The sequence below is a fragment of the Osmerus mordax genome, chromosome 24 (genome assembly GCF_038355195.1).
Source record: "Osmerus mordax isolate fOsmMor3 chromosome 24, fOsmMor3.pri, whole genome shotgun sequence".
Taxonomy (NCBI): domain Eukaryota; kingdom Metazoa; phylum Chordata; class Actinopteri; order Osmeriformes; family Osmeridae; genus Osmerus; species Osmerus mordax.
The window spans coordinates 1,413,547-1,431,657 of record NC_090073.1 but is presented as its reverse complement, the minus strand read 5'-3'; the positions used below and the strand labels follow the sequence as shown (position 1 = coordinate 1,431,657).

Here is an 18,111-nt window from a genome sequence, read left to right as displayed (position 1 = left end):
CCAGCCAATAAAGTCCGATAGGCCACCTTTTTCAGCTTGACGGCATCCCCCACCACCGGGTCCGAGGGTTACCGCCGCGACATGCACCGACCGCCTTGCGTCCGCAGCTCCGGTCAGCCGCCTCAACAATGGAGGCCCGGAACATGGCCGAATGGGCCATGTTCCGGGCCTCCATTGTTCAAAGGATTCATTTACCTCATTTAAACCTACAAGACCCTTATCTTGGGGCTGAGGACTAGGAAGAAGGGGGTTGTTTTGGTTGTTTTAAGGAGATACTGTGTGACAAAGACTATAGGTGGAGAGTGGGAGTCAGGTGGCTGAGCGGTTAGGGAAGCGGGCTAGTAATCAGAAGGTTGCCAGTTTGATTCCCGGCCGTGCCAAATGACGTTGTGTCCTTGGGCAAGGCACTTCACCCTACTTGCCTCGGGGGGTATGTCCCTGTACTTACTGTAAGTCGCTCTGGATAAGAGTGTCTGCTAAATGACTAAATGTAAAATGTAAATGTAATGAGACGCAAGGTCTGTTGACTATTTGCTTGACACCTATGTGAAGGAGCTTTTACGACCCCAGGACCGGAGATCCTGTTGTTGTGTTTCAATCTGGGTTGATGTCGTAAAAACGCACACACGTAAACACGCGTGACAGGTCTACGCAAGGGAGCCAATGAAGAAGAGCCATGGTACATTTGAATGCCTTTGTTTTAACCAATGACTGTCAAGAGCGGGTCTGTTTAAATAGCTAGCTAGCACAACATGCTAGCAGACAAACTTTGTAGCACAATGGCGTGTGATGTTTTTGTCTCCTTGTGGGCCGGCCGCAAGCAATAAAGCTTTCTTAAACTTGTTCACCGACTGACTGTGCAATGCTTGATAGATAAATATTCCTGACAAAGTGAGTGTAAGTAAGTGTCAGTATGACTTGTGAACGAATATCATTCACATCTTACTATACTAAACATAGCAGTCACGCGAAAGGAATGAGGTATCCGTTTCTTCTACTAAACCTGTGCAGGTCACGTGAAAAAGGATCTGAAGACTTGTACCCGATGACAGGTCACGTGAAAAAGGATCTGAAGACTCATACCCGAAGACAGTCAGGAGATGACCGAATAATTTCTGTTTCCTCGACTGAGCCTATGCAACAGTCCTGATGTACGGCCACGAGAAAATGAACGAATCAGTCTTTGAGAGGACTTGTTACTCCGGAGTCATTCTAAGGATTCGTTCAAAATGAATGAATCGTTCACGTACGACACATCAATCCACAATTAGCTAACGGCAAGCACGTACTGTGCATTAGGCTAATTAGCGTGCGTTTCGTAAATACATTTAAACAGGTAACACCACAACGATTATTTGCTCGCACAAATGCTACCAAATATATTTTGAGGTTACACAGATATGGGAGTCAGATGGCTGAGCGGTTAGGGACTTGGGCTATTAATCAGAAGGTTGCCGGTTCGATTCCTGGCCGCGAAACATGATGTTGTGTCCTTGGGCAAGGCACTTCACCCTACTTTCCTTGGGGGAATGTCCCTGTAATTACTGTAAGTCTCCCTGGATAAGAGCGTCTGCTAAATGACTAAATATATATAATTTCGGGAGCACATACAACCAAAATCGCCGCAATTCTGAGTCCTGATGTGTGTGTGAGTGTATGTGGTTGAGAGTGCATGTGTGTTCTTACCAGTTTCCGTGTCTGTTCTTACCTGTTTGTTTGTGTGTGTGTGTGTCTTACCAGTTTGTGTTCCATCGGTGAGCGAACTCCACCAGCAACTTGAGCTGGATAAGCAGGAAGATAAACCCACCGCCTGCTCCCACGTACCTCCACACTGGTGAAGGAAGGCCGGGTTAGGTCACAGTCAGACCCAGTGCGTCTGTGTTGTTCAAGTCAACCTGCTTCCCTCATTCACTCAGTCGACTCTGAATACTAACCAGTAACGCAAGAGTTCTGAGGCTCGATAGAGTTTATGAAAAGCCTGTACTTCAAGACCATTATTTCTCGAGGCGCACTTACCGGTTAATGTCACGTTACTTTGTTTCCTGTAGAAACTTGTACGTCTTGATAATTATGTAATGGTGTGACAGTGATAAACAATTCATTTTCTAAGAACAAAAGGGCACAGTTCTGACTGTTGGGTCTCGTTGGACGGTCTGGGAGCTCAGATCTTCTGACTACAGCCAAAGGTCTTGGATCCGGACATTTTGACCCCGCTGTTTCAAACTCAAGCATCTCAGTAAAGAAGCTTTTGTCTATGCTTGAAATTATATGACGATGCCTCCACATGACAAAGGCAGGTATTAGTGCATGCCTAAATCACATATGGCATGAGAACTACGGGGGCATGAAAACATGCACAGAAGAACTTGCACATAACATGAGAACTGTATACGATTCCAAGTGCACAGATTGTGGGCCAACATAATTTGATCGAAGGCACACCATTCTGAGAAAACATCTAAGGTTTTATTTATTACCTTGTGCAGTTCACAGTATGAACTAATCTTATCTTTAACCTTGGGCAAAGCATCAAATAAGCAGAGGTACGATCGCAGGGTCTATCTCGGGGGTACTCAATAGGCGGACTCTGGTCCGGATCCGGACCCAGACGCAATACAATTTGGACTAAAGCCAAAATCAACATTCAAATTTAGTCATGATCCAAGCGAGTTTTCATTTAACGCGTGATTTTGCGCTATAGCCTATATTTTTTACTACTAGATGTGGTTTCTATCATCCGTGTCCAATCTAAAGGTCCAATCGGGAGCTGTAATTACTGTAATCACTATGACAACTCACTCACTCAACGTTGTGCTGCAACCGCTGTGGGTGACGCAGGTTGTGTGTGTCATTCGCAACAACACAGACTTATCGATTTGCTAACGGTACACGTTTCTTCCTTTTAGAAAATCATGGCGTGACAATCCCAAACAAAAGCGAAAAGTTGATTCCGAAAATTGCAAATTTGGTGGACTGACAAGTATGCATTTGTGTTGCCGGTGGGGAGCACAAAACCAATATTAATCTGCATCGGTTGCCCTTGTCAAAAGTGGTAATGTGAAAGGTCACTATGACACAAAGCATAGACACTTTGAACAAAATTACCCCCAGAACTCTGAGGTAAGGGCCAGAAAAATAAACCATAACTATTCCGGACCCTGGACTGAATGGAAATTTGGTGAGTGGACCTTTTGGGTTTCTAATTGAGTGCCCCTGGTCTATCTGTTCATTCTTCGACAGTGTGTGTGTGTCTGTTTGTCTGTGTCTTTCCCAGTATGTGCGTGTGTGTGTATGTGACCTACCTTCAAGGAAGGTGTCTTGCTGGGGGATGAAGAAGGCTCCAACACAGCAAGCCACCAGAGCTATAAACTTAATAAACCAGAACCTGTCCAGAGAGAGAGAGAAATAATCATTACCACACAGCGACACACAAACGCACACACACACACACACACGTCCCCATACCCGTTGTGTATGGCTGCACGGCAGCCCCTGCTGCTGTTGACCCTGAGCGTGAGCAGCCAGAGGAAGAGGAAGAAGCAGGCCATGCCGAAGCACATCTTGTAAACGGCAGCGTAGCCCACCAGCACCTGGCAGCGCTCGCCTGCATTAACCCTGCACAGCTCACTCAGGAAGGGGATCTGCAAGGAGACCGATGCACACACATTACAGGTTACCCCACACACACGTTAACACACTTTACCACACATGCACACGTTACCAGACACACACACATTACCACATACACATTACCACACACCCCTATTATCAGGCACACACACTTTAACACACACACAGAGGTTTAAATAACACACACCTCCTACTACATATGTTACCCACACACACCATAGGACAGAGGTAGAGCACAGACAAGCCTGCCTGCTCCCAGCACACAGTAAGTGTGCCTCAACGATCGATCACCCTGGAAATGTGCATATGAGTGAGTGTGTTTTGGAGTGTGTATGAGAGTGAGTGTGTGTGTATGAGTGAGCATGTGTGCGTAACATGCTCACGTTCTCCCTCATCATCTCCTCGACACTTGGCGACATCATGGCGATGCAGATGATGGTGACCAGCAGGAAGTAGAGGGCGTACATGAAGCGGGTGCCCGTTGACTGCCTGATCTTGGGACAGCAGCCACAACAGCACGCACACGCAGCATTCCCACAGCAACACGCCAGCTGCGGAGATACGGAGAAATTGAACAGAAAAGTAGGGTCTGTGTTTGTGTGTGTCCTCGCTTCGGGGGGCATTGAGGGGTTGATCTCATACCGGGCGAGAAGCCTACATTAAGGGAACAGACAGGAGGTCGCTGGTGATCCACATCCCATGTTGAATCGCCAATTAATTAGACACAACAGCTTTTATTTAGCAGTCAATGGATTAGTGAGGCTGTTTAGATTTCATTAGTGAGGGGGTGCTGGCTCTCTATACTGGCCAGTCAGCGGGGGCTTCTAGAACCCTGAGCCAGGGGCGGGGCCTACTCAGACATTCCACTGCAGACTGAGACAATGGGGTATCCGTGGCGACCAGGCGGACCTTGCTATCTCCGCCCACTCTAACAGCAAACTGCCAGGTGGTCTGTGCCGAGCGCGCTTTCTCCCCCTTCGACCGCTGTGGTCGAAGGGGGAATCAAGTGTTGGTCACCTCTCTCTCTGTCCGCCTCTCCTTCTTTCTCTGTCTCTGCTTCTCTATCACTCCTTGTCTCTCTCCTTCCCTGTTTCTCTCCCTCCGTCTCTCTCCTTGTTTCTCTCTCTCCGTCTCCCTCCCAGTCTCTGTCCGTCTTTCTTTATGAAGATGATGTCCTGGGGAACAAAAATAACTTTTTTTCTTCTACTCTCCACCTTTCTCATGTCCTTCCTCCCCCCACTCCACCATTCTCTCTCACACCTCCCTCATTTTCTTCTCTTCTCTCACCCCGCCCCCACATCTCTCTCCTTTTGCCCTCATGTCCTCCAGCTGTTGGGGTGTGGGAGAAAAAAACGATAGGCCTCTCCGATACAATAAACAAACATACACACGGCTTGTCTCCCACCACCAGCCCCTCTTACACAGCCTTTTCAAGGCGAGAATGTTCTGTCTTTATGCCACCTCGCAGTTCTCTATATAAGGTACGAACACGGAATGGGGGGGTGTGCAGACACATAAGATAAGTTTCTCCTCCATCTTGAAATTATAAAACCTAGAAATTACCATGACCAACAGTTGCTACGTTACAAGAAACAAGAAACCAATCCGATTGGCCAACGCTAGCGTTTTCACGCTCCTCATTTACATAAAGTTGAGAAAATCCAACTTGCATTCCAAAGGTCCAATCGGCAGCTGTAATTACTGTAATCACTATGACAACTCACTCACTCAACGCTGTGCCGCAACCTCTGTGGGTCATGCAGGTTGTGTGTGTCATTTGCAACAACGCAGGCTAATCGATTTGCCAACAGTACCTGCTTCTTCCTTTGCGAAAATCATGGTGTGACAAAACCCAACCTAAAGCGAAAAGTTGATTCCCAAAATTTCAAATTTCAGAGTGGACTGACAAGTGCAGTGAGGTCAGCCAGACCACACGAGCAAACATCTTGTCACACCTGAAGAGTCTGATTCGATCACATCAGACAAACCTAAATCAGCCCTCGACACCCTCAGTATGCTGATTATCCACCAAACACAGGAACCATAGAGTTGGGGGGAGAACTCCCCAATCTGCTCTCCTGCTAGCTGTCAAGCTTCAAAGGGCCTGCTTGAGACAACACGTCTCCAGCAACCATTTGTGCTCTCTGTTTTGGCAGCAATTTGAACAAAGAACATACCTTAATCAGAACCTTTGAGGAAAGTTCTTCAGACTTCACCTTTACGACAAGAGTACAAGGTGGAGAATTATGAGGGGGATATTTGTGTCATGTTTGTTACTTTGTTTTAATTTTGTGTTTACTGAAATCTTGATTCTAGTAACTATTCCTTCTTCCTGAAAGATAACCAAGTCATTCTTGGTATCTACACAAAGCTAACATAATAAAACATCATTCAACTATATTTTGTAACTGTACCAAGATGTCCAGAACAATATTTGAAAAATCCTATGAACCAGCCAGACACCAGTTCACACCTTTGGTAGGTTTAAAGTAAGGAGGGGGAGTTGAGAACCCAGCTTCATCAAATCAACCTCTGACTCCAGACTGTACTCCTTCAAACTCTGAACTGTATAAAACTCTGAGATGTGATCAATCTCTGACTCCAGCGAAACCAACCATGGCGTGAACGCCATCAGGATTGGCGTTCAAATGACGTTGCCAAGCTTCTCCTGGGATTCAACATGAGTGACTGCAACACTACCTGAAAGTTTCAACAGAAGAACCAAAAACGCAATTCTAATTGCGACCTGACTGAGACCCCACTGACTCAGGCCGAATCCCAATACTCTGTCTTACCCCTAGCCCTTAGTTTTGCCAGTTCACGTGAGAGTAAGTGGTGTCCCAATACTCTTTTTGAGCGAGGGGTAGGGCTAAGACGAAGGGGTATACACCCCTTAAAACCAAGTGAAAACGGGAGCTTACTTGAAACCTAGGGGTATGTGAATCCTGCGCGACTGGCAACAATGGCGTCCAGATCATCCAGAGAGTCCGATAAATGTAATATTTTTGGCTTAATTAATTGATTACAAAATTACTACAGTCTTGTTTTGTGCTATACACAGTCCTGTACATAAATATTTGCAACCATGTTCTTAATTGAAACGTTTAAAAAAATTGTTAGTATGCTACGCTAACGTTACATTGCTGATTTGCACAACAGTCCCACATTTCTCTGACTAGCATGTCTACAGTTTTAACTAAACTCCATTAGCAGCGAATTTCGTTTGATAGTGCATAAGACTACCTGCTTTGGAGACATCGATAAGTGCTAGATGACGTAACCGTAACCAAGTGGCGTCTCATTTCATAGGGGTATGTAGCCCTTACCCCTCAGTTTCGAGGGTCAAGGGCTTGGGGTAAACTAAGGGCTAGGGGTAAGTGGTAGGGGTAAAACAGATTATTGGGATTCGGCCTCAGTCTCATGATCCTGCAGCGCTGCCGGGCTTTGACTTCAGATTCTTCAAATGGGCCTTGAACGTGAACCGCCCTCAACTTCATTGGACAACCCTGATCAAACGTAACTATGGCTAAAGGCCGCAGTATGCTTCTCCGACTCCGTTAACGGATGGGCGGGCTTACGGATACGGACGGATAGACTGCGTTTATGGTATCTCCGTAGGCTGTGGGTGCTGAAAACAATTCACTGCCAGATGAGTAGGTGGCGCAACGATTTTTGTAAGTCGTCGTCGAGCTTTTATTTACCTAGGTTATTGAGAAGTCAGAGCAAATTTACCAATTAGCCGTTTCATCAATAAAATACGCACATTTTCAGCAACTACACTGCCCATTTCTTGTCACATTTTAATTCAGATGCTGATTTACATGTACTGTTTAGCTGAAATATGAATAGTAAAAACTTACAATTCATGTAAGTTTTTACAATTTCTGTCTTTCGTTAAGTTAGACCATTTCATTCTGTTCATTAAAACCAATCTTTCATATCAAATTCATAATCTAACTTGTTCATACTACCCATGTTTACCTTACTTGAATACATTCATTGTAAAGCTTTTTAGGCCACGCACCCCCTTCTACATCCCGAAAGGGTTCACGCACCCCCACACCTTAAAGATCCTGTAAAGTAAATTCCATGTTTTGCTTCCAAGTACATTATATACGTGTGAAATGAGTTCCTGAAAGCATGTGCAAAGCGCTAAAACTTTGTCGCACTGAAATGTGGAGTTAGACCGAAGAACAGTTTCTCTTCCATTTTCAGATCAGGTTTTAATGGGCGGAGCCAAAAAACTACCTATCTACGTCAGATCACTGAATGGCTCCTCCTGCTGTACTGTTATTGTAGCTTACATCAGCTAGCTAGCTAGCTTCAGGATGTCTCCTTCCATCCGCAACTGCATCTTCCCTGGATGCAAGAACTCCAGCTGCGCTGCAACGCTAAAGTTCCCTATTGATAAGGAAAGGAAAAATAGGTGGATAGATTTTGTGAAGAGCCACGCTCATGGAAAGCTTCGGATAAACTCCAACAGCCGCCTCTGCACTGACCATTTCACGGCGGACAGTTTTAACATGGACCAGAGACAGACGGGGTTCACCAACACACGGCTTCTCTTGCAGCGCGGAGCCGTACCGAGCATCGCCCCCCTGGCCGTTCATCCTCCGGTCTCACTTGGACCATCCACCGCCGCCAGCAGTTCATCACTCAGTTCTGTGTGCTTGTTATAATTATACTAGAGGTATCTCTGCTATGAGTTAGTGCAAACCGCTAACTTGATATTAGGCTACTCGGTGTAGAATTATGGTATTTTGGTGAGATGGTAGCTAATGTGCCAGAAGTAGTTGGAGAGCTCACTGTCTGCTGTCTCTGGTGTCAATTTTTACTCCTGTGTTACAGCTCAGGGGAACATTTCATTTATATGCATCTGTATGTTTCACTCATTGAACAAATACATTCTAATTGTACTGTTTTGTTCGGTTTGACGTAGCCGCCATTATCTGGGTCGTAGGTAGCTTACTTGAGAGAGGTGGCGCCTTCCAGCGAGGGGGCCGAGCTTCAGCTCCTTCAGTCTCCCTCAGTCTCGAACAGAGACAGTTTTTTTTCATTCGAATTTGGATGGGTAGTTAATAACACATTACTCTATGGTGTGGTGAACTTGAAACTCGTTTTTAATTCCACTTTACAGGATCGTAATTATTTTTTTTTTTTTAAACCAACAGAGCCTATTTATAGCCGCTTTAAAATCGGACCAATGAGAGAACAGTTTGCTAGCGCGTGGAGTTTGTTTACAAGATTTTTACAATTTACATGATTAACCTGTGACCATGTACCATGTAACTGGTGTTTCAGCAAATCTATTTCAAGATTAGCCTTTATTCTTCTACCCAAGTAGGCCTACACCCATCTCTTGGTCAGTTTTTGGCACTTTCTTCATGAGGTGCAGTTTGTGTCGCGTGTATGGACTGATGTGGGAGGACTGGATGGAGAAGCGCTAATTACTTAATAGGCGCAGCTGCCGGTCCTGTCATGATTGGATCCTCGGCGGCGTGGGAATGCGGCCGCGGAGAGGAGAAAAGGGCCGACATGTCGGCAAGAGGTGAGAACGGAATACGGAGAAGAGTAGACCGGACACGACCGGTCGACCAGTGTGCAGTTAAGGAGGTTTGGGATTACGTGCTGTCTACAATCGGAGAGAGCCGGGACGAAGGACGTTTGGGATTATGTGCTGTCTACAATCGGAGAGAGCCGGGACGAAGGTTTGCTAACTGTTCTGTGCACGACCAGGAGGACCTATGGAGACAGGAGCACAAATCATGGATGGACATTTCGGACGTTCGAAGAGTGGGTGTGTGCTGATAGCGGCCCTTAGTGAAATTGAGACTTTGATTTCGGTCGGGCCACTGCCGACCGAACGGACCGCCTATTACTTGTTTGTCTGTCAACTAGCCTGCTTCAACTCCGTTTGTTGCCAGCACTGTGTGGGCGAGCCACTCGCACTCGGGGCCAGCCCTGCAACATCCCAGAACTCGGACCCCTGAGTACCATAAACTGTTATTTTGCTCCCGGTGGAGGAGGTGCGGCTGGTTGTTTCAAACGGCGTGCGGCGTGCCACAAGTTGGGTGCCTTTATAAACTATTGCAGTGACGTGTTTTTAGTGTGCAGTGGACTTCACCCCTACATAGGGATGCGTATTGATAAGATTTTAACGATTCCGACTCCTTATCAATTCCTGCTTATCGATTCGATTCCTTATCGATTCTCTTATCGATGTTCCCCTTTACAGCCATAGGTCTGTGCGTCCTGCACCCCCCCACACACACACTCGTTCTAAACGAATTTCTCAAACTGGCTTTGACTGGCTCTGAAATTAGCTAATACCTACCACCTCTAGGCCTCTTCAGGCCTCTGTTTTCAAAACAAAATCTAGTCGGAGATAGAAACTTTCAGTTTCCTTGTGTTCAAGCTTCTATTACTCAACACCAGTAGGTCCTAACAACAACAATAACTTCAGTGTCACCTTTCAAAAGAGACCATTTACATGCATGTACTCCAAATGGTTCAACAACAGCTTTCAATGTACTTGGGGTATGTTGTTTAGGCGTTTTCAGTCACATTTAACAGGACTATTAAAAGGTTAAACAATTAAAATGCTAAGTTTAATAATGGATAAAAAATCGATATGCTCAGTTTAATAATGGAACACACGAACGTTTGCTGATAACACACGCTGCCCCGATAACGTGAAATGATCAATAAGATCAATACTAAAGGGAGACGAATGCCGGAGCTAAAATGTATGCTTTAAAAGACGGGACAGAAGATAACTAGATCGACTACACACAATAAAGGCAAATTGCTTCACACAGTAACAAGTGGTTGTGATCACTTTTGAGCAGTTTAGCTCTACCTTAGATAGTTAGAGATGAAGCGCGAACGTTAGCTGCGCTGCTGCATGCATCGAACACATGACGTTCCAGTAGTTCATTCCATGCTGTGTGTTCAAATGCTTCTTCATGTTTGTAGTATTTCCTCCCTTCAACGAAATAGACTTTTTACACGTGTTACAAGTGGCGTTGTTGTCATTTTGTCGTGTGAAATACAACCTTTAGAACACTTCTTCCTAGTTGCAATGTTTGCTGCAGTCTGTCTATGCGCAAACTTTTATAGTTTATTCAGACAGATGTTAGCGTTCCCATTATTAAACTGAGCACATCGATTTTTAATCCATTATTAAACTTAGCATTTTAATTGTTTAAGGCACAGAGAATCGTTATGGAATTTTGCTAACGATTCCAAGGAATCGATTCACTGGGAACAGATTCTAAACAAGAACCGGTTCTCGATACCCATCCCTACCCCTACAGTACGAAAGGGGCAGAGGGTAGGGAGCTGCTTGGGCCTGGTTGTGCCTTTTCGGTGGGGAGTGTGCACAGCAGTAATGGACCGTGACAGTTGGGCAGTGCCTCTTAAATGAATTTAAATAAAGTTTTTGTATTATAAACCTCTTGTGTGTGCGTGTTTTGGGGATCAACATTGGTGCCGCCACATATAGTCATACAGGGCTAGTCAGGTGGCTGAGCGGTTAGAGAATCGGGCTAGTAATCAGAAGGTCGCTGGTTCAATTCCCGGCTGTGTCAAATGACGTTGTGTCCTTGGGCGAGGCACTTCACCCTACTTGCCTCGGGGGAATGTCCCTGTACTTACTGTAAGTCGCTCTGGATAAGAGCGTCTGCTAAATGACTAAATGTAAATGTAACTAGAGAGGGTACAATTTCTGGGGAAATTGTAGGGTGTGCTTGCTTGCGTCGGTTGCACAGGGGTCCGTTTTTGAATGACATTTTTACAACTGATATTTCTGTATATTTTATATAAAAATGAATACTTATTATTTATAAAGATTACATAGATTTAAAAGCATTTTTTTTGCTGCTCATTTACAACTGAAAATACGAGTGAAGTGTAGAATGAAATAGATGTCTTCTCATTTCCCCTGCAAGAGGCAGCCTCAACGTTGAATCAAAACGAATAAATTTGGCAGACCGGTGTAAAAATTTACCTAATCTCTATGACTTAAACGTCATCTTAAGTTTTTCCCTTCTCATGATATTTTCAGGCATTTAGCCTACTCATTGCATTCATTCATTAATAAAGAACCCCCTTTGGAGATTATTCTACGACGTTACCCGGCAGTAGAAGATGGAATCGCGATTCAAACAGTACCATCTGCTAACTGAAAATATGCCCCCAAAAACGTAAATAAGCTTGACATTTATTTAGTGGAAAATCGCTCATTCATAAAAAGCTCACTGGTAGCGATCATTGTCAGTAACAACGCAAAATGCGATATAGCCCTGTGTGGAGAAGCTGCCCCGGTAAATTGTACTACTACGGTAAAGTACTAGACTACTGTTCGTCTTGGTAGCGATTGCGTTGGTTGAATTGGATTTAACGTTCTGTTGTACGGTTTAAGCTGAAATTAATTATTTTCATGAACAGATTGACAACGTTTAGACTGTGGCAATGAAGTTCAGGTTAGTAGTTAGATAGACTTTTGATTTAAGTAAGGGGAGTGCCGAACATGTTCTGTCGCCGTTTGACTTCCTAAACAGCTGTGTACTGTAGATGTTTTTGTAGTGTGTCTCGCGTAAGCTACAGCGTTGCAGTGAGCTACACTGGTTTGAAACCACAGGTAATGGTAATTTCACCAACAAATCGTTTACTAATGTCAGAATAAATCCTACAACGAAAATGTATATGTGAGGAATGTTTATTTTAACGATTGAAAACAGATAACGCTACATCATAGACCACTGTAGTATGTGTTGCCCGGGCAACACAGGCTAATGTCATGATGCTAATACTTCAGTGAAATAGTAGACTACTGTTTCCGAAAGTAGATGTACTTCCTTAATAATATCAGCTTATACTATACATTACACATCACAATTGTGTGTCATATCACAAAGTAAAATGAGTAAATAGTTATCACCCTGGCCTCTTTTCTTGTGGCGTTTCTGCAGCTGCCTTGCAGTAAAGCTATAGTTAGCCTAGCTATCCCCCAAGTTAACAGATGCGAAACGAATGTTCCGCCAAAGGTAGTCACGCGTGTTTTCGTGACGTTAGTGACGTTAGTAACGTCAGTGACTGTGGCTAGCAAATTAGCCACCGTTAGCTTCACTTTTCGCCACAAAAACGTAACTTAAGCCTAAACCATGCAACGGAACGTAAATTCCAATAGAAGCAACTCAATCGCTACCAAGACGAAACTTTTGACACCTACGTTGTCTATGTAGGCCAAATATTGACTGAGTTTTAGGGGGGCAAAAATAAAAAATAAAAATAATAATATATACGTGAGAGAACAAAGGTTGTGCCCTTGCCGAAGGCAAAGCACACCCAATTAGTAGTGGCGACATTTGTACAACTCCTTTACTTGTAACACTAATGTTTTTATATTTAATATAACATTGAACATGCTATTTTATGAAGTCCTCCACTTTTTCTCCTGTAATATTAACAGACAGTGGGGTTAAATGTTCAATGTATGGACTGGCTATTACATTCAAATGTATGCATTGACTTGGCAGTTTGTCTCCCACGCCAATTGTATACGCTGCTACAGCCGTGTTGCTTTTTTTCTAGAATATATTGCTCAGATTGACCATAAACACAAAATAAAACTTATATCTGAAGTGTGGTGAAGTAGGACGTTTTTTGTTCCCGGGTGCCATGGTGGATCCTACTATCGGAGCTCCATTGATGTTGGCTTTTAATAGTTCTCATGCCTGCGCTTAACTCAGAGTTGACGTACTCCGAGTTGAGTTAACAAATTCAAATCCGCTTTTCTTGAACCGAGTTTTCAGAATTTCCCATTTTAGAGTAACTCAACTCAGAGTTCAGGGTTAGGCTCAGAGTTTGTTAAACCCGCTACCTGGAATACCCCCCAGGTGTGAAAACGCCCTGAAACACTACAAAGTTTTTTATTTTAAATTTAAATCTTACAACGGGAAATGTTATAATTCATGTTTTTGTTTTGTGAAAAATGTAAACATTATATTAACTAGGCCTACTTATTAACCGAGAGTGAGGTCATGCCAGGAAATATCAGACTGAGGCTTTAACGCATCGACCAAGCGAGGTTGATACGCCAAAGCCGAAGTTTGATATTTCCCGGAATGGCCGAACGGTCGAGGTTGGTAAATTGTTTATTATATGGCATTTTTCGCTCCTTTCATTTTGTAAATGAAAAGAAGATGTTAATTGTTATCAGAAATGGTAATTGTTATCAACTCTCAAGTCTTCTCACGACACTGTCGTGACACAGCTCAGCTAAAATGGCTTTAATTTGCAGTAAAGTAACAACTCAACAACAAAATCACTTTCAATATATTTTTTTCGCTGCTTCTGAATTTCCTCATGGCTGTTGATTTCTAGCAATATCGCTCATTTTGAAGATGACATCAGAGGGCAATACGGATCCGTATCAGACCGGCGAGGAGGGCAATACGCGGCTGGCATGACTACCCATTAGCCAATCAGAACTCTCAGTACTGTTGTTGCCATATAATAATTTATATTAATTATTACACCATTAGACTACCATTACATTTTTCCTCTCGCGCACCCCCTAGAGGCAGCTCGCACACCACACTTTGGGAGGTGGTGCCCCGAGACTTTATTATAAATTAAGTATTTCTATTTTATGGTGAGCAAACCCCACTACACAAGTATGCATTCGTGTTGCCGGTGGGGAGCACAAAACCGATATTAACCCTAATCTGCAATGAGACGGTTGCCCTTGTCAAAAGTGGTAACGTGAAACGTCATTGTGAAACGTCACTATGACACAAAGCATAGACACTTTGAACAAAATTACCCCCAGAACTCTGAGACAAGGGCCAGAAAAATAAACCATCACTGTTCCGGACCCTGAACTGAATGGTAATTTGGTGAGTGGACCTTTTGGGTTTCTAATTTAGTATCCCATCTCTAGTCGAACCCAAGAAAGAAGTCTATGAGCAGATCCTAGTTCAGAGCCATAAACACTGTGTTCATCACATGATCTGGGAGCCCCAGATACAAGGCACATACACACACAGATCATGCATAGACACAACAACAGCATTGGTAATTCAAGATGGGAATAGAGAACTGTGCTCAAGAAGATAAAATCGACATAACTATGCTTTGCTGTATTGCATCAATTAAATAAACAAGCATTAACCAAAATAAACATTTAGGGACGTAGCTTCACCTTTACTAGGGAGTAAAGACCCACCAAGTGGGTGCATATTAGGGGTGGGGGAAAAAATTGATTCACATTTGAATCGCAATTCAGTCTTCTAGTGATTCACAAATGTTAAAAATCTTTTTTTTATATATATGTATAAAAATGTTTTAACAAAATCGCTAAAAATCGTGAATCGATTTGTTTTATTGATTTGTGACCCCAAGAATCGAATCTAAATCGTGAGGTACCAAAAGATTCCCACCCATAGTGCATGTGTGACTATTAATCACCAGGGTGTGTGTAATAGAGCAGAGACAACGTGCACAGTATGTTGCCTAGTTGATAAGTCAGAGAAAGTGACGCTGGAGAAAGGTGTGCACTGACAAAGTAACAGACACGCTGTCCTTGTGGGCCAACAGGGAGAAGGGGAACAAAAGAAGGAGACAGACTCAAATATCAGACTGGAGCCAAGCTCAGAGATACTGAGAAAATCTCAGATCATTTGGGGTTAGGAGAAGAGCATGTGTGGGAGGTGGGTACACACCCTGACCCACAAAATGTTTGTTCATGATTATAAAAGTTGATTAACTTTTAGTTCTTTGCAGTTTAGAACCTGTTAACCTAGAATGTGCAGTGTAGAGTTTGCAAGCATTATATTAAAAAGGCTTCTATATGAAGAATCAACCTTGGTATGAATATTATAAGACTGGCTCCGCATTTGGGTGTGAGTCATTCAGAAATTATGCAACTTCATTCACCAGGACCAACCAGTTTTGGAGAAGCAGAGACAGGAAGACCACAGGACAGGAACATCACAGGATAAAGACCACGGGATAAAGACCACAGGATAAAGACCACAGGATAAAGACCACAGGATGAAGACCACAGGATGAAGACCAGAAGATGAAGACCACAGGACAGGAAGAGACTAAAAGACAGGCAAACAACATAGTTTTCTTCCCAGAGGCATGCCTACAGTCTCTGCTAGATGACCACACCGTGAGATGAAACTACTGTACGTGTGCACACCTTCTCTCAAATTACACACTTTTCTGAGAAAGAGAGCCATGGGGAAACAAAAGAAAGAGAAAGAGAGTAGAAGAGGCCATCCAAAGTAAACATACACACAGTTTTACTCCTATCTGTACTGAGATGCTCCATGTCTGAATAGCTAGGCAACAACACACACAGGCCTGCTTCCCTACTGACTAACAAAGCCCCTGGCGACACAACACAGACAGAAACTAAGGAAAACTATTCATCTATCCACACAGCTCACTACCGGATAGGCCTACTTACACACACAAAAAACATGTATTGCCATTGTTGTGGGGACTCAATTCAGACCCAATCAAAATCCTGTTTTCCCTAACACCTAACATTAACCCTTACCCAACCTTGACCCCAAAACCTAACCTGAACCCTAAACCTAATTTCTAATCCTAAAACTATTGGCCTCATCGGATGCTCCTTTTGCAACGCTATACTCTTTTTACCCAAATAAATGTACCGGTACGTTTATTTTTTTTACCCGAAAAATCCACCCGGTACGTTCTTATTTTGGACGGTATGTTTATTTTTGAAAATCGAGACAATGTTAGAAAATTACATGCATTTCTTTCGGAAGGGAAGATAAATTTGAACTCTTTGATGTGAAAACGTTATCTAACTTAGCTAGCTAGCTACTGGCAAGTAGTTTACATTAGCTAACGACATTAGCTACCAACTGAAGGTTGTCAGTGCAAGATAGTAAACATTCTGACAGTAGGCTAGCCTATGGCCGATATTCTCAACAGGAGATTGAGAATAATAGCCCAAAAAATAACGTGGCAGCAACTGAAAATTGTAGGATAAAATTCAAAACACTGAAGAAGGCCATGGTTAATTGCACTTGATGTGGGCTAATAATGTTTTTGTCTTCACATCTTGAACAAAATTAATACCATTTAACACCACTGGCAGAGCATCACCAGGGACGAAACCCAGCGTCTGGTGATGTCTATGGGTTCCAGACTTCAGGCTGTCATTGACTGCAAAGGATTTGCAACCAAGTATTAAAAGTGACAATTAGATTTATGATTGTTAGTTTGTCCATTTATTTTTGGTCCCTTAAAAAGGGGGGGGCCACATATACAACGTGTTGTAATTCCTACACCGTTCACCTGATTTGGATGTAAATACCCTTAAATTAAAGCTGAAAGTCTGCACTTAAAGCACATCTTGATTGTTTCATTTCAAATCCATTGTGGTGGTATACAGAGCTAAAATGATGAAAATTGTGTCAATGTCCAAATACTTATGGACCTAACTGTATATTTATGTTTATTTCTATTTTTAAGAATGACAATTAAATCTATCTAGATAAACTATGCTGGGCCTGCTGAACCTATACTTCTTCCACAGGTACTGGTCAGGGAAGCATTACTTCTGTCTCTGAAGACCCTTGGGGCTGGTGGGATAAACGCTCTTTGTATAATCTGAGCACCTTCATCCACCACAGAGTTGTCAAAGAATGGATACGCCATAATTGATTGTAACTTGTCTAGACGCTCTGCTTAGATTCTAAGGCCTTATGTCAATAACCAATGGCTTTTGAAAACAGTTAAAGTGACATTATTTCTTAACTTGTTTATTTAAATTAATATATTTTTTGGAGATGATCGTAAACATGTAAATCATTCATGTCTGCACTTCAAAAAGTCTGAATTTACGTTTCCGAACACGGACTAAAGTGCTTTGCGCACAGGACTTTACTCGACAGAACTGTCTTTTGAGATTCTGTTTCCGCCTGTTTGAAATTATTTGCAACACATCTTAGTTTAACTTGATTTTTAGCCTGACACGGATCAGGCTAGTTCCGAAGTATAAGTTACCTTGGTTACGTTTAACCAAGGTAACTTGTAACCAAGGTTATTTGTAACCAGACAGCCTCTTTTTTGAGATTTTCTATGTTATGTTTCAGTCATATCGACTGTAAGTTTTTGAGGAAAAGTACCAGTACTATATTTGTAACCAGACAACCTCTTTTTTTACATTGTGATAATGATTATGTATTTCCAAATGACAAGTGTTGAGGTATATTCCTAGCAATGCTTTGTTTGCTAGTGGTTTTCATGTTATGTTGCAGTCATTTCCCCTGGAACAGATTTCATGTTCCAAATGGGGGGGGCTGTCGCTGTCTTGGTGTGTGGGGTTGCATCAAATTCCCCTTTTTTGCTCTGTTAAATTGCTGCACCAGTCCACACTTGACCGGTGGGGATCTCATTCTATTATGACTGTAACTGTTAGCTGCTCCTGGC

At 43.1% G+C, this 18,111-nt stretch overlaps 1 protein-coding gene across 2 annotated transcripts in view; it reads right to left on the bottom strand.

The window, feature by feature from the left end:
• serinc5 (serine incorporator 5) overlaps window positions 1–18,111 on the bottom strand; it is a 39,146-nt gene that overhangs the window by 12,815 nt on the left and 8,220 nt on the right. Inside the window, exons 2-6 of one of the 2 annotated variants that reach the window (XM_067227573.1) lie at window positions 15,581–15,740; window positions 4,014–4,181; window positions 3,466–3,641; window positions 3,303–3,385; window positions 1,738–1,831 (exon numbers count right to left, since the gene is read on the bottom strand). In XM_067227573.1, coding sequence (XP_067083674.1) covers window positions 1,738–1,831; window positions 3,303–3,385; window positions 3,466–3,641; window positions 4,014–4,181; window positions 15,581–15,625 — 566 coding nt within the window. In that variant the 5' untranslated portion in view covers window positions 15,626–15,740. The remainder of the gene's footprint in view (window positions 1–1,737; window positions 1,832–3,302; window positions 3,386–3,465; window positions 3,642–4,013; window positions 4,182–15,580; window positions 15,741–18,111) is intronic. The other variant, XM_067227574.1, reaches the window with a different exon arrangement.